This window comes from Phodopus roborovskii, unplaced genomic scaffold, assembly GCF_943737965.1.
Source record: "Phodopus roborovskii unplaced genomic scaffold, PHOROB, whole genome shotgun sequence".
NCBI lineage: Eukaryota > Metazoa > Chordata > Mammalia > Rodentia > Cricetidae > Phodopus > Phodopus roborovskii.
In genome coordinates, this window is record NW_026126566.1 from 4,751,071 (window position 1) to 4,768,320 (window position 17,250).

The 17,250-nt window shown below is 39.5% G+C and overlaps 1 protein-coding gene across 6 annotated transcripts in view; it reads right to left on the minus strand.

The window, feature by feature from the left end:
* Nucleotides 1-619: 619 nt before the first annotated feature.
* The window catches only part of Fam13b (family with sequence similarity 13 member B), a 55,148-nt gene continuing 38,517 nt past the window's right edge, over nucleotides 620-17,250 (minus strand). For 5 of the 6 annotated variants that reach the window (XM_051202341.1, XM_051202345.1, XM_051202344.1 and 2 more), the window contains 9 exons: nucleotides 14,735-14,864; nucleotides 14,106-14,187; nucleotides 11,568-11,797; nucleotides 8,886-8,969; nucleotides 8,573-8,668; nucleotides 6,488-6,571; nucleotides 6,234-6,397; nucleotides 4,666-4,767; nucleotides 620-2,083 (listed from right to left, as the gene is read on the minus strand). In XM_051202341.1, the coding sequence (XP_051058298.1) occupies nucleotides 1,960-2,083; nucleotides 4,666-4,767; nucleotides 6,234-6,397; nucleotides 6,488-6,571; nucleotides 8,573-8,668; nucleotides 8,886-8,969; nucleotides 11,568-11,797; nucleotides 14,106-14,187; nucleotides 14,735-14,864 (1,096 nt within the window). In that variant the 3' untranslated portion in view covers nucleotides 620-1,959. The remainder of the gene's footprint in view (nucleotides 2,084-4,665; nucleotides 4,768-6,233; nucleotides 6,398-6,487; nucleotides 6,572-8,572; nucleotides 8,669-8,885; nucleotides 8,970-11,567; nucleotides 11,798-14,105; nucleotides 14,188-14,734; nucleotides 14,865-17,250) is intronic. The other variant, XM_051202343.1, reaches the window with a different exon arrangement.

Consider the following 17,250-nt stretch of genomic DNA (forward strand, 5'->3'; position numbering starts at 1 on the left):
TTACACTGGTGGACATATATATCTATATAATATTTCTATATAGATATAACTTTTATTTGTACCAAAGTAAAACTCTCAGGTGCCTAATCCTATCGTCAATGCTAAGCCATGAATCAGTGACAAGTGTGTTGTCACTTCACTACTCAGCCAAAAACAAACACCAAATGACCAAATCATGATGCAGCTGTAACTCAGTGAAACCTGTTAGGCTACAGACTTATAAAAATATTGTACTCAAATAGATTTAGCGTTATAGAGAAGGAATATATTATTTAAAACATTTAAATAGTGCACATGGACATTTTTGCATGTGGTATACAAAATAAAACATTCATAAAAATATACAGTGCACAAAAAATTACATGTTGCAATCCTGTCTGGAGACCAAAAGAAACTAAAAAGTACACCACATGATGGGTTCAACTCAAATGATACATTTTTTGGCATTCTTAATTACTTTCCTAAAAATACATTATGAATGACCTACCAATATCAGAAGGAACCACACAAAGCTGGATTTAGTGCTTCTTAAAAAAAAAAAAAAAAAAAAAAAAGAATCTTCCAACTACACATTCACTACTTTTCCCTCTCCCCACAAAAAAGGCATTGCACACACAAGTGAAATGGGAAGTACTAGAGACACTATTTATTATTAAGCTACCTCATGTTCTTATTGTTTAATAATAGTGCCAGAAGTTCGAGGTTCATGCTTTCCTCACCTTAAAGATGTTGTGAAATTCCATTTGTATGAAACAAACTATTAATATTAAGAAAATCATGCATGAGTCATTACATGCAAAGCATGGGCAAAGTGAGACAAATACATTTATCAATTCAAAAAAGCACCAGGGGTGGGGGAAGTGGAGGATGATTCGTTTAGGTTACGCCTGACCCACATCTGTTGTATTAATACAAGTTATTAGTCCATAAAAAGGATCAGCAGATTACCTGAAGAAAAGCCATGCAAAGCCAAAGGAAAAGAGATGCTAAGAGTCTATGTATGACAAGGGGCATATTACTACACAGCCTGTAAGTGGCTGCTTTAGACAGCAAGCGACTGGGTGAGAGGTCATTTGGAGGGTGAATGCAGCCCTCTGAATGGACATGGAAAGCTGCAGTGGTATAGCCCTTGTAACAAACAGATTTACTTAGGTGTGATCATTCTTGTGCCAATTGAGGCCCATGTGATAAATACACAAAGCTGAGCACCATCCAAGTCCCTCCATACTGGCACGGCTATTTCCTCACATTATCTGGAGGTGGGTGGGGGACAGCACAGGATCTGATGCAGACAAGTCACATCATTGCTGGTAGGCAGTAACTGCAGTCCTGTAGGCAGCATGTGATGTGATTCAGCTCTGTGATGTGTGTAATGTTTCAAATGACTAGACAAGGCTGCTCTGGGGTCTACCCACGGTTATCTTCATTCAGGTGGGACCACTGATTTGCAAATTCTAGCTAAGTACTATCTGTGCAGGTGTCACTCTGGGAATTACACAAAGGTGTTCCACACCAGGATTTGAAAATTCAGTTTGGTTTTCTAGGAAAAACAGAATACAGCTGCATATGTCACATTTATAGGCTTTTCTTTTAAAATTCTCAGTCATTCTGTAAGAAAATGGCAACCGAAGAATTCAGTGTGAAGATTTTCCTCTCAATTTTCTTCAGTAATGTAAAAGAAAAAAACAAACAGTAAACAAAAGCTTTGTATTTCCAAAGTTCTTGAAAAGAAAAAAATCTTGTCTTTTGCTAATAGATGGATCTGCATGTTTGCTATGTATGGAGAAGAGAGTCTGCAGTGATGTGGAACAGCCTTCCTTTCCCTACTGAACCACAAACAAGTACAAGGGGATTATTCTCTGAGTGCCTGACCGTGAACTCAAGGGCGAGCCAAGTACACATGATGAACCTTCAAGGAACACAACTGACTTTATGATGTCAATTTTCAGGGAGAATATTTTATATGGATTTTGAAGAGTCTTGTTTGCTGATAAGAACTTCAAGAAGTCTAAGCTTGGCTTTAATTTTCTTGTATTCCTTATATTCCTCAAGCACTGGGACACGATCTTCTTTCTGGGCATTCCTACGGAAGATAAAAATCTAACTTGAAAGTTGTCCTAATATGGAGCACAGTATTAAAAATTTAGGCTGAAATAAAAACTGCTGTGCAGGGCAAAAGGCCAATGATCTAAGTCACACAAAGAACATTCTACAAATACTGTTTTTGATGGATCCTTTAGAAATTGCTTAAACAACTTTCTATATACTCATCAGCAGGGTACAAGGTTCCCATGAGTCATCTTACACATTAGTTAACCACTCCATGAGTGAGCCCTTCAGCATCAGTCACCAAGTATAATTTGATTTCCTTCAACATAAAAAAGGTTTATGGAAAATGCCTTCATAGCACTTAAATTTTCTTATACTTATGTTCTTTACATGTGTGTGCATGAGAGAAAGCCAGAGGTAAACCTTGGCTTTATCTACCATGTTTTTTAAGGAAGGGCTTCCCATTGCCTGAAGCTAGCTATGTTAGTTGTTTTTACTCTTTTACTCATTGGGGAGCCTGCTACCCAGCTCCCAAATAAATCACACACAGAAGCTTATTATTTATAAATATCTGGCCTTAGCTTGGCTTGTTTCTAGCCAGCTTTTCTTAAATTACCCTGCCTATCTTTTACCTCTGGGCTTTTACCTTTCTCTCTTTCTACATATCTTTCTTCTTACTCCATGGCTTGCTGTATAGCTGGGTGGCTGGCTACTTGCATCCTCCTTCTTTTCTCGTTCCTTCTTCCTCTCCCAGATTTCCTATTTACTCTCTGTGCCTGCCAGGCCCGCCTATCCTTTCTCCTGCCTTGCTATTGGCCATTCAGCTCTGTTAGACTAATCAGGCATTTTAGACAGGCAAAGTAACACAGTAACATAAAAGAAATGCAATACATCTTTGCATCATTAAACAAATGTCCACAGCACTAGCTGGTTATCAAGCCCCAGTAATACAGCATTTAGATACCACCACAAACTAGGTTGGGCTAGGAGGATCAAACTCAGATTCACATAGCAGGCACTTCACTTACTGAGCCATTTCCCCAGTACTCAGACTTTTAAAATCATACTTGATATAACCCATATACATATGAAACTCTACAATTATCTCCTGGCCCAGATCTTTTTAAGAAAATATACTTTGGAATTTGTAATAGCTCCTGGTTTGGTAGGGCTACCTAAGTTACTGAGACTTAACCTCAACTCTACTCATACTTTCAAAGAGCATGTGTGTGCACAGGGGTGTGCAGAGGTCACGGGAACACTTTGGGCATCCTCTATTCCTCTTCATTGTATTTTCTAAAACAAGGCATCTTACATAGCCTAAAGCTTGCTAGTTTTTGGTTAGACTGGCTGTTCAATGAGCCCCAGGGATCTGCCTGTCTGCACCCCTCCCCAGCCCCAACTCTGGGGTTATAGGTCAACTATCCAAAGCAGTTAAAGGCATATGGCATACTGTTTATAGGAGCCACACACCAATACATCTCAAGAATAATGAGTAGCCTGGATAACTGAACAAGCAGCAAAGTGACACCCTGAGCTTGTTTCAGGATAAAAATTAAGAATCCTGCCAGACAGTGGTGTTTAAACCCAACACTCAGGATGCAGACTCAGGCAGATCTTCAGAGTTCAAGGCCAGCCTGGTCTACAGAGTTCTAGGACAACCAGGGCTACACAGAGAAAGCCTGTTTTAAACATCCCAATCAAGGATTTCACTTCTCCTGTGAGATCTTTTCTAAGAGAAAAGATACCATACAACAAGCAGGTGGCTCACATATTTAATACCAACACTTTAACCCTGCATTAGCAGGTAAATCTGAGCTCTAGGCCATCCTGATTTAAATAGCAAGTTCCAGACTAGCCATGGTTGCACAATGAGATCCTGTCAAAGAGACAGGTCACGTTTATGCAATATAAAGTCCCTGGGGGCTGGGGATGGAGCTCAGTGGGTTTGAGCTGCAGAACTGCAAACAAGAATGGCTTCAGGAAACCTTAGAATATTTGAGATGCTTACTCTAGTTAAGATTTTTCCTTGATCTTAATAACAGCAGGTCTGAGAACATAAAAGAATGTTATAAAATTGGCTGTGAGTGATGGTGCATGCCTTAATCCCAGGAGGCAGAAGCAGTGGGTCTCTGAGTTCGAGACCAGCCTGGTCTACACAGTTAGTCCAGGGCAGACCCTACTTCAAATATATATATATATATATATATATATATATATATATATATATGAAGTATATATAATTTGTCTTTTGTAGTGCTGGGTATTAAACCCCAGGGCCTTGCACATGCTAGGCAAATGTTCTTGTACCAAGCTATATATAGCCTTAGAGTTAACATTTCAAGGCTGACATCCTATAAACAATGTGTCTATGATTTTTTTTTTCTTAGTGTGTGGGAGCATGACAGCACAGGTGCTAGGACATGTGTGTGGAGATCAGAAGACACTTTTTAGGAGCTGGTTCTTCCCCCGTGTAGGTCTTGGGGATCAAACTGATAGCCAGGATTGGCAATAGGCATCTATCTGTACCTGTGTTTCTAATTCCATTCCACTAACTTAACATGCACTTTGTAAGTTAAAGGTTAAAGATGGCAATATCTAAAATGCTTAACAAACCTTCCATTTTGTTGATAAAATGCTTCTTCAAATTCCCGTAACGTTTTACGTAGTTTCTTTTTCTCAGCTCTGGCTTTCCAAAGCTGTTCCAGTAACTCAGGCCTAAAGTTAAAATGGAAGATAAGCATTACTAAAAGGTTTAGTTTCTTCATTATATTAACATTGGTTCTAGCCCTCATTGTTGCTGATTGGCTTTCCAAAAGATACCAATGTCTACACTCCACTACAAATGAATTAAATCACAAAACTGTTCTGGGGCTGTGGGAACTGCTCAGTTGGTAAACTGCTCAGTTGCTACACAACTCTGAGGAACCTGAACTTGATCCTCAAAGCCCACATAAATCTCTGGATGCAATGGTGTGCACCTATGATGCTGGTTCTTCAAAGATCCCAGCAAGTCCCAGGGTCAGTAAGAGGCACTGTCTCCAAAGGGGGAGGGGAGGGATAATTCAATTTCTAGTACCCACAGGTTGGCTCAAAACTGTCTACAACTCTAGTCCCAGAGACCTGAAGCCCTTTCCTAGCCTCCAGGGGGCACCAGGTACACATATGGGCAAAAACACACTTGCAGACAAAGCACCCATACACACAAAAATGACTCAGTAGTTACAAACACATACTGCTCTTGCAGAGGACCTGAGTTTGGTTTCCAGCACCATGTCAGTTAGCTCAAAATAGCTTGTAACTCCACATCAAGGGCATCACAATGCACTCTTCTGACCACCCAGAGGCACTCAATATGTGTACAAAAACGAAATCTTTTTTTTTAAAGTACAAAACTACTTTTAAAGAACAGCATCCAAGTTTGTCTTCTGACTTACAAGTGTGTGTATATATATATATACACACACACACACACACACACACACACACACACACCTTCCTAGTTAATGTTAAGGTGAAATAAGGGTTGAGAACCACTGTCATAAATCCATCTAAAGATTAAGCAGGCCAATAAGAAACAAATTCTCAGTTGGTTCCTCTAACTGTTATCAGTTTAGTACAATTTTTTAGTTGAAATATTTAATAAAGAAATAGGAACCACAGGCTGGGGATATGGGCTCAGCAAGTCAGACTTGTATAAGTCTGATACCTGAGTCTGGATCCCTGAAACCCATATAAAAAGCAAACAAGGTGCTACATAACTGTAATTCTAGCATTTTTATGGCAATGCCAAGATGGAAGCAGCACAAAACAGTGAGACCATGCATTAAACAATTTGACCTCCACACAAATACACAGTGGCACAGGGTACCCTCTCACACAATTTTAAAACAGAAAGGAACTGGGGATATAGTCCTTGTCTTCCCTACACAAGGCCCTAGGGTCCATCCACAGCAGAAACACCAGCACCACTAGCAGCCCCCACCACTCACACACACAAAGGGAGGGGAATGGGAGCTAAAATCTGTATTTGTAAACCACACTTTTAAAAGTATCTTAAAAAGCAGTTTTTGAAAAATCTCTTAATAGTGATTCCCTCCAAGCATTCAGCTGTTTACACTGAGTATCTTGATATGGAAGCTTTATTGCAAAATAAGCTAAAAATCACAAGCCTGAGTACTTACATAGAAGCTGCCCGAGTGCTTGATAAGCGGAGATCACGAGCCAGTTTCTCTTGATTTTCTTCAGCATCAGATTCTGAGTTTTCCAATGATGACTGTGTGTGTACAGCTGTTTTCAAGATGTCACTTAACTCAGAGGACAAACTGACACCATCTTCTTCTTCTTCCTAAAATGGTAAACAAGCAGAACCATAGGCCATGACTTTCTACTTTCCTGTTAGCAATGTATTTAGGGAATGACTTTTCTACACAATTACCTTGATTTCTTCAAAAAAATGTGCTGTTTCTCCTTCTATGATTGGCTGTAACATTTGACCCCGGCGCTTTGTGGAGGGAGAGCCCTGTAACAATCAGCAACACCCAGTTTTATATCACACGTTTAAAGTGACTAGTGCCACTCTACATTCATACCATGTATAACATAGGCATCAATCCCCAGCAGCTCCCAAAAACGAAGCAAGCAAACTCAAAACAGGAAAACTAAAAGAAAACCGGTAATACCAAAAAAATACCAAAATAAAACAAAAAGTACACAAAAACATAAAACCATGGAGTGCACTTTCTGTTGGCCAACTACTTTATGGTTTTGTTGTTTTTCTTTTTCTTCTTTCTTTCTTTTTTTTTTTTTTTTTTTTTTTTTTTAAAGCAAGAACATGAAGCTGAGGGTTAGAAGGGTGGAGAGGATCTGGGAGGCTGGGGGAGCCAAAGAATACAGTAAAAATACATTGTCTGAAAAATGTTTCAATAAAAATGAAAAGTATACATAAAAATTATTTTTGCAATCTTAAAATTTAAATCCTTTAATAGCCTCCCTTTTCTTACATTTTACTTTTATAATATAGTAAGGGTAATAACTGATAGTTCAGAAAGCCTGGCGGATTCACGAGGGTCTTATTTCTGCCCTTTGTTTGAGATAGTGTCATTGGGTACAGGCTGGATATGTCAAGACCCACACCCAGCCCAAGTATCTTTCTTTTGAAAGACTCTTCTTTAGAAACACAAAACTACACCAGACCCTAAGATATTATTCATCCCAGCATGCAAAGCAGTCAGTCATTGCACCACATAGCTACTTTCCAGCACTCCCCCACTTTGAACAACATTTTAAGACAGGGTCATGCTAAGCTGCTCTAGCTGGCTTGCAAACCTCCAGGAATAGTCTTGTGACTTGTATCTAAGTATTATAGATTTCATTTTTCATGTTGGCATGCTCACTATCCCAGCTACTCAGATGGCTGCGGCTAAAAGATCACATGTGCTCACAACTCACATGTCACAAAGTGTGAGTGTGTGTGTGTGTGTGTGTTTAATGTATACCAACACAGATGTATTTTACTACATTTCTTTTGTTAATGAGAGAGAACGATGTGGATATGCCACAGAACGTGTGTGAATATCAGGGTCAGACTTGACAGCAAGCACCTTTGCCTGCTAAGCTATCTCTTTGGTCCTATGAATTAGCACTGTTTAATTTAATAATTTAGTTTTTGTTTTTTGAGACAGAGTCTATCTCTGTGTAGCCTTCGCTGTCCTGGAACTCCCTATGTAGACTAGGCTAACCTTAAACTCAGAGATTGCCTGCCTCTAGTGCTAGGATTAAAGGTGTGTGCCAGACACCTTGTAGTTGGCATTATCTTGTTGACAGGTTCTTTCTTTAAAACCCATTTATAGGCTGCCAAGCTTAACTTTGAGTTCAAACTTTGGGAACCTGAGTAAGAGAAAACTGACTTCCCCCACATCTTCCCTCTGATCTCCATACTCTTAACATGGCATATTTCCTAAATAAATGTCCAAAACCCATTTATATTATAATGCAGCTAGAGATATACCCCTTCATGGTGGTCATTACAAAACTATTCAGAGGCAACTGAAATAGAGACTAGGTGAGGTATATCACATACAAGTACTTCTTCTGCCATTTATGGAGGTAAATCTGCATACAGCACTACAAGAATCTCAGTGTCATATTCTAACTGATGTGGTGTTTGTCAGGATTTAGTGCCATACATACACCTGTATGTTTTTACCAAGGTGCCTAGAAAATAGTCATAGGCATTTTCTAGCCTTTAAAAATTCATAATCTCAACAACTTTGCAGCCTTGGTTATGTATGTCTCAAAAATGCTACTAAAATTTTGTTGTTTCACCATCTCCCTTCTTTTCTTAAATATATTTTGGCAAAATGAACACAAGAAATACTTGTGCTAGGCATGGTAATGCATATCTATAATTACACAACTTAGGAGGAGGCCTGCTTGATTGGGCTAGTGAGTTCCAAGCCAGTTTTGGCTACAAAGTGAGACTCTGTCTTTAAAAACAAAAGCAAACATTTGTTTTACTTACAAGGACAGGTGTGATGCTAGCTCTTGTCAGCATCTGTTTTACAAGCCTGTATCTATCATAGAGAGGCTTAACAATGTGCCTTTCTTCCCTGGTCACCTGAAGCAAAAAAAAAGTGAAGCCAAGTAACCTCACTATCAGAAATCTAGATATCAAAAACAAGCAATATGACTCCCTCACCCCAAATTTAATTCTTTAAGTAAGTAGGTAAGAGACAATGCTGGATTAAAAAGCAGCCCTGAAAAATACAGATCACCAACATGATCCATGTTCTTTTGTAAGGAAGAAAGCAAATCATCTTAGGGAGAGGAATTACCGGCCTTCCGTGTTGACTTTCATAGTAGAGCAGGCTTTTCTGCAGAGACGTTTTCTCTTCTATCAAATGATCTTTTGTCATTTTCTAGAATCAAGGGGAAAGTACTGGTGTCATTATTCTCCTCACTCCCAGTGTGATTAGGTGAAAGAGCAGACGATCAGCAGAATAGACTAGGCTAACGCATTCTCTCATTTATGAACTTGCAGCAATGTTTTGTAGCTTCCTATACAAGTCAAACCTTGTAGCATGTCAATGAATACCTTTTTATGGCTTAATTTACATTTTGTATAAATTAGGAATGCTGGTTCGGGTACCTTACCCACCATTCTGCCTCAAAGGACTAAATTCACTGATGTAAAAGCACTTGTAACAGTGCCTAGCTAGCACACAGGAAACTTTCATAACTGCTTGACATTTTATAATGTTACAAAGTCTTTTGTTAAAACAATCTTAAATATGGACAGAAAGCCGTTTAATAGTACTTGATCCACACTTCCAGGGACTTCAGTTCAATCCAATTTCAATCTGCATAGCACATGACAGACGGAGAGAACTCCTGAAAGTTGTCCTCAGACATCCTTGTGTGCGCTGTGGCATCTGCATGCGCGCACGTGCGCGCACACGCACATGCACACACGCACAAATGAATACACACAAGGCACTGTGGTCAGAGGCCTAAACTCCCAGTATTCTAGAGGCAGAAGAGGGAGGAATCAAGAATTTAAGGTCAATATGGATTGCACGATGACAGCCTTTCTTAAAAAACCAAGGACTGTTGATGTAATTCAGGTGCATAACATGTGCCCAGCTTATGCAAGAGCTCCTGGATTCAACTGGTACCAAAAAGGAAGGAAGGAAGGAAGGAAGGAAGGAAGGAGGGAGGGAGGGAGGGAGGGAGGACAGAGGGAGGGAGGGATGGAGGGGGGAGGGAAAGAGGGAGGGGGGTAGGGAGGGAGGGAAGGAGGGAGGGAGGAGGGGAAAGGAAGGAGGGGGGAGGGAGGGGGGAGGGAGGGAGGGTGACACACAGTAGACAGATGAGACACCAAAGAAAAAGACTAGTTAGTGGAGGCGCGTCACATTTTAATACATACACAGATTTCACAACCCACCGTCTCCACTCCACTAGAGGAAACCCTCAGCAGTATAATGTAAACAGCCTAGAGAAAGCTCAAAAATGTCCATTTTAAACCTTAGACCTCTACGATCTCATGTTTCCCTCTGTACCATAAGTTGTACATTTTTATAATGTAATATTATCTTTTAATATTCTGAATGGCAGAGCAGACAGAACTCTCCACTTGTATACAGAATTTTCCTTTTGTTCCACAGACTCATCCCTTATCACAATGAACCAAATGTTCCACAAGATACCCTTCAACTAGACTGAATGAATCATACATATTTCCAGGGATGGCTAACAGTTCTCAGTTTCTCGCCAGAGGAAATCAGAAATTACAAATATCACTTCAGATTACATTCATAGAGTAAGCAACAGCAGAGTGTAGACACTGTCATTTGATTTTCAGGTTTGAGCCTTAAATCTAGGATTGTAAATTTGAATCAAGCTAATGCAACCAAATCACTTGCAGGAGGAGTTGACTGTCTAACAAAAATGTGGTAAGGAGATAAAAATGACTACTTAGTCCTGTTCAAGGGAAGCAGACTCAAATATTTACATCATGAGAGGTGTATTCTGGTGCCAATGTGTCTGGGTTCACCACTACATGGACAAAAGTTCACCCAGGACTGACACCTCCCCAGCGATCTCGCCTCACATATGACTTGGTCACCCAAGTGCTCTGCCTGGACTGCCTCATGAAGGCTGTATGGAGTAATGGGGCCTACTTCCCGGTGCAATGAAATCTTGCCTTAAGGGAGTAAGGCAGAGACAGAGCAGGAAACTGGACAGTTGCCTTTGGCCTCCAAGCACATACACCTACACCATACATAAGAGTGATGGTACCTTAAAAAAAAAAAAAAAAATAAATGTAATCCTGATAACAATTAGATCACCTGGGTTTTCACTGTTGGTTATTTTATTTTTTTCAAAGAGGGTGTCATGTGGACCATGTTAGGCTCAAATTCATTACGTAGCTGAATTCCCAATCCCCCTACCTCCAATTCCCTAGTACTTGGATTACAGATATGTGCCACCATGACAGGCTTTTGAGTGATATATTTTTCTTTTTTTGTTTTTTTGAGACAGTATCTCTGAGTATCCCTGGCTATCTCTCTCTGTAGACCAGCCTGGTCTTGAATTTAGAGATCTACCTGACTTTACCTCCAAGTGCTGGGAATAAAAAAGGCGTGTTCCACCACCTCCTGCCAAGATATTTTTTTCAATGGCTAATCTCACATCTATATTTCTAATAGGGTTGTTGAAAAAACCCAAGCTGCAGAACCCATATGTTTATGTCAGATACCAATAGGCTGATACCAGGAACTTAGTACACATAGCACGCTTCAAACTCAGCCATTTTATGCTCTACACAATATTCATCTTGCCAACAATCTGCAACATACATGAGTACATAGTACTCTAGGTTTTAAAAACCTATTTTGAAATGGCAAATCTGAGGGGCAGAAAAGTCAGGCTATCCAGTTCTCTGCCCTGCTATGTTAGTTATTTTGTTCCAAACATTCTAAAGGCTACCCCAGGCAGAGACTATAGCTCAGCATTACCTTAACATCCTCAGGAAGGTGGCGCTCAGCACGGTTTTCCTTCAATCGTTTTGTGATAAGTTCAAGAGTTGCTTCCTTAGATGGCTTCTTCTCTTTCTGAATGACTCTGGGTTCACCTTCATTCTCCTCATCTTCATGGTCTAGAGAAGAGCCAAAACTTTTTGGAAGAGTGTTACTCCGAGGACGTGTCTGAGGTACAAATTCTCCATCAGAGTTTTTGTGTTTTGCATCTAAATTTCAGAAGAGGATTAATAATTAAAACACACAGGCTCACACATTTAGCAAGAGAGCTGTTCCACTTGACCTTGTAAACAACATTCACAAGCAGCCCACGGCATGGTACTTTGTAAGTACTCAAGAGAAGTAAACAAAACAGACATTTTTATGCAGTACATACTGCTTTCCAAGAAAAGCAGACCATTTTGTTAACAGTTTTTAGTTATTTCAAAAAAAAAAAAAAAAAAAACACTAAGTGTTATGAAGAAGATGAAAGAAAGGGGAGATGGTTCAGTGGGAAAAGTGTTTGCTGTGCAAGCCTAAAGACTTGAGTAAGGACCCCAGCACCCATGGTAAAAGCCAGTTCAGAAATATAATGCAAATCTATAATCCCAGCATAGGGAAAGCTCTCTGAGAATTGCTGCCCAGCCAGGCTAACCATTTGGTGAACTCCAGATTCAATGAGAGACCCTGTCTGTTAAAAAAAAAAAAAAAAAAAAAAAAAAAAAAATGTTTAAAAGAATACAATAAAATAAAATAAATACATAAATAAAAATAAGACAAGGACAGCCTTGCCTACAGAGTGAGTTCCAGGACAGCCAGAGCTGTAACCACAGAGAAACCATGTCTTGAAAAAAAAAAAAAGGGGGGGTGGGGGCAGACTGGGTACCTTTTGGTGGGCCCTGCCAAGGTATACCATTAAGCAAACATGCCATGCGCAGCAGTTAGTGCAAGAGGTTTGTTGGAGGACAGGAAGAGTGAAATAGCAAAAGGCAGTATGAAAGTGGGTACATAAGACAGGCAGGCAGGCAGATAGAGACAAGAAGAAGAGAGACAAGAGAGGAGCAAAATGCTAGAGAGGAAGAAAAGGCAGAGTCAAGAAAGACAAGAGACAAGACAGCGAGCTGTGCACATGCTGCACAGCTGCCAGCAGAAAGGCACCTGGCAACAGGTGATGTAGTAAGTACTTTGGGAGTAGAGGCAGGCTGCCGCTGCAGAGGAGGAGGAAACCATACCCAGCACAGAAGATTTAGGGGGAAAGCATTTGTGCCGAATTGAGGCAATCACCTGGTCAAATGCCCCAAATTTTCTCAAGTTTGAGAACACAAAAAGAGATAGTAACATGATAAAAATCTACAAAGGACAGTGTACGCAAGCTCTTAAGAGCCATGGTATAGAATAATTTTTCTAAGTAGAAAGAGAAACCCAATGGGAGAATATAACAAAAGACTAATAATATTTTTAAAAGATAATTCTGGAAGAAAATTGGAAGATTAGGCTATTTAGTCAACTTAATGGTAACAAATAATGGCTGCAAGTGGTTTAAATAAGAAATGTTTACTAGAACTATAAAGGGAAATAATCCTTAAAAAAAAAAAAAAAATGGGGGGGGGGGGTGTTTAAAAAATTGACCTTAACCACAAGACTGAAATCCACAACAGTGTCTGAAATCTTAAGAAAAATTAAAATTTCCACTAAGTTCAAATGAATAAATCAAAGCAGTGATCTAAATTGTAAACAGCTAACTTTTAAAGCATTTAAAACATTTAAAGCATGGTAATTATTAAAGCATTATTAACACTATACTAACATCAAAAAACAATTGGCAGCATTTATGGCTTAGGAAAAATTTACAACATAGCAATTAATTATTATAGTTTCAAAACTTCACTAAGCCTTGGGACTAGAGATGGAACACAGACCTTCACAGATGGTAGGCAAGTACTCTACCATAGAGCAAAACTCCCAGATCTTAATTATATTGTCTTAGATAAAATTTTACTTCCCACCCATGCACAAAGATCCTAATAAAATACCTACTGAAACACAAAGCAGCTCAATATTTAGAATATATTTCAGATAAACTGTATAGGATCAGTGTACCCATGAATATAATCTATGCTATCTATCAAAAGAATAATACTCATATAAAGAAAAGGCATTGGAAAAAACATAGCACAAATATAAAGAAAAGACATTGGAAAGAACATAGCACAACGATTCCCATTTCTTAACATACATTACTGGCCTTAACAATAGAATAAAAAGAAATCTACTTTTTTTTTTTTTTCCAAAATAGTTGTTGTTATTATTTTGGCTTTTCAAGACAGGGTTTCTTTGAATAGCCCAGGCTGTCATGGACCTTGCTCTGTAGATCAGGCTGGCCTCAAACTCAGAGATCTGCCTGCCTCAGACTCCTGAATACTGGGATTAAAGGCACATGCCAGTTCCAAGATTTAAAATTATCAAAAAATTATAACTACATTTTATATAGAATTATGTTTTAAAGATACAGATTTTCCACAAAATGCACACTTATACCTTTAATTTGCTTCCGCAACTTTGTAAGCTCTGTCATCCATTTCAACACCTTTGGATTGGCTGCAATGTCACTGTAGGAGGGCTACAAAGTTTTGGAGAAGGATCACTGACATTTGTAACACACATTTACATTAATTTATTCCCCATAGTATATTATGGTTTCCTTAACACAAATTTCATCCAATTCTCACTTTATTTTTATATCAAGCTTTTAATGGTCTGACAACTGGAAGGAGCCAGGTTTGAAGGTAGGTATTTCTTTCATTTCTAGGCATCAGACTCTTGTTACATACAGGTTCCAATTATTAGAAACATGTGCTTTCTTCATTTCCTCCCTCCCCTTTTGTTACTTGTGGTTTATGTCAGAGCAGAACTTTGATCTGTTAATGTAAAAAACTTAGTTTAAAAATTCAAAAGAGGTTTAGATGTGAAAACGTAAAAGCACACTGCTGAAATGTCAAGACTGTCACAGAAATCAAGAATGAAGGCCTGTTTGTTGGCTCTCGGTGTCTATGAACTACTAACATCTCAGGTGTGCCCTGGAGAAAGAGCTGGGGCACTGTCCCAGGACTCCTTTCTCAGCTCTCTAACAGGAATCCAAGCTGTTCTAAGCAGCGCTACAGACTTACCTTGCTATTTCTTTCCCTTTCAAATTGCTCCTCAAATTGTCTGATTTTTTTCTGAAGTTTCTTGACCAGCTGATAAGGTGTTCTATCTTCTCTTTTTTCATCTTTTGAACTAAAGGACGACCTTCGAATTCTGAATTAAAACAACAGGCAAACATGGTGTGTTAACTTTTCGAATGTCAACATGGCATTACTTACTGTCCAGATGTGTTACTATTACTAGTAAAGACACTTAAAAGTGAAGGGAGAGCCAGGGCCTTACCCTCTCTGAGGAATGGATGGGGTGGGGGATGGTGGGAGGAGCAGAAGAAGGGGAGAGGGAACTGTGATTGGTATGTAATAATAATAAAATTGAAGGGAGGGCAAGCACCAAGGGTCAGCAGTTTCCCCTCTAATCTCCATGTAAGTACTGTGGCATGAGCATATAATACAATAATAATGATTTTAAGTGAAATCAAATTCCTAATAGTCAATAAATAAATTAGCTATCATACATGGTAACAAAGAGATGAACCAGCAGTTAAGAGTAATTCCAAAAGGTCCTAGGTTCAGTTCCCAGCACCCACACAGTAGCTTACAACCATCTATAATTCCAATCTCAGGGGATCTGACACCTCTAGCCCCTGCAGGCACTGCAACTCACATGCACAGACCCACACAGAGAAAAACACATATACATATAATTACAATGGGGGGGGGTGATATAAAATGTATTTAAACGACTAAGATTTCTTATTGATTCCCTGATTATCATTTTAGGCAACTTAACCCAGCCTGCCAGAAGGCAGTCTAGTATGTTACAAAAGGTTTGTTTATTTATTATAACTGTTGATGTTGTTACTATTATTTTATATGTATGGGTGCTTTGCTTGTACATCACTGTGTGTCCAGTGTCCTTGGAAGCCAGAAAAGAGATCAGATTCCCCAGTAACTGGAGTTACAGATAGTTGTGAGCTACCATGTGGGGTGTTGGGAACTTAACCTGGGTCCTCTGCAAGAGCAGCCAGTACTCTTAAGCACTGAGCCACGTCCCAACCCCAAAGAATTATAGTTGACAATACTAGTCGGAAGGAAGTGGTGTTACACACACATTCTCCCACAGAGGTTAAAACCTGTGTTTACATTCAATGATGGGAATAAAACCCTCCCAAAAAAGGGACCCATCGGAGATAGGAAGCCACATAAACCATGCAGCTCCCAATAAAACCTTCAAATCCTATCTTGCATTTCTGAACTTCATCAATGTCAACAGTTCACCAACTCATTCTAGACTGTTTCTCCACAGTAAAGAAGTAAGTAACTTGTAAAAAATACTACACATGGGCTAGCAAAATGGCTTAGCAGGTAAGCACTTGCTGCCCAAACCTTGTGACTTGAATTTGGTATCTGTATCCCACAAGAACTGACACTCACTCTCAAAATAATGAATAAATAACACAATTTAAGAATTTTAAAAATCATTTTTACTTATGTGTGTATGTATGAGTGTGCCAGTGCCCATGTCAGTCAGAGGGCCTCCTGAAGCTTGAGTTCCAGGGGGTAAACTGCCTGACATGGGTGCTGAGATTGAGCTTTGGTGGAGCAGTCCATGCGCTCCAGCCCCTACAAAGGCTCTTTAAAAGCAAACAAAAGAGGGCACTGTTGTTGTGCTACAATATGACCATTTCCTATTTAGCATCCCTTAACGTTTGCTTGCTGCACCTTTTTTCCTACAGAAAATATTCAAAACTGTTTCCTAATATTAGCATATTTGGAAGTGTATGCTAGATTAGTTTTTTTTAATTGTTATTATTTTAGTTTTGTGTATGGGGGCTAGGGAGCACAGGAGATAGGTACCTGCAGAGGTCAGAGGAACCAGATTCTCCTGTAGATAGAGTTACAAGTGGTTGTGAGCCACCTAACATGAGTGCTAAAGATGGAACTTGGGTCCTCTGCAAGAGCATCTGATGCCTCCTTGTGGCCTCCATGGGCACCTGCACTCATGTACTTTCCGGCAGGAAAGATGGCTTGGTGACTTACAAGATGCCCTAAAGCTGGAGTTACATACACACAGCTGAAAGATGCACAATGTGGGTGCTCTTAAGCCCTGATCCATCTCTCTAGTCATTCCCACCTCAATGCTGGCTTTTAAAATGGTAAAGCTCTTTTCATACTATTAAACAAAACATATTTTCTAATAACAAAGTACACTAAGTTGGAATCTTAGGCCTTAGGAAATTTTGCTGTTTTCTTTTTGTGATCTTTGTTCTCTCCTCTCTCCTCCTCCCGCCTCTTTTTCGCGTGTGCACGCGCACACAACACACACACACACACGCACACGCGCACACACACACACACACACACAGAACATGCGGTATATAATAATGCAAGAGGGTTCCAAGACCACTTTCCCCCTCCTGCTTCCAAGACAGCCCAGGAACCCAATTAAAATTAAAACTAAGTCAGTGTTTAATTGACACTGAGAACTAGTCAGCTTCTCCCTTTCAGACTTCTGCATTCCAATTATGAATAAATGAGGA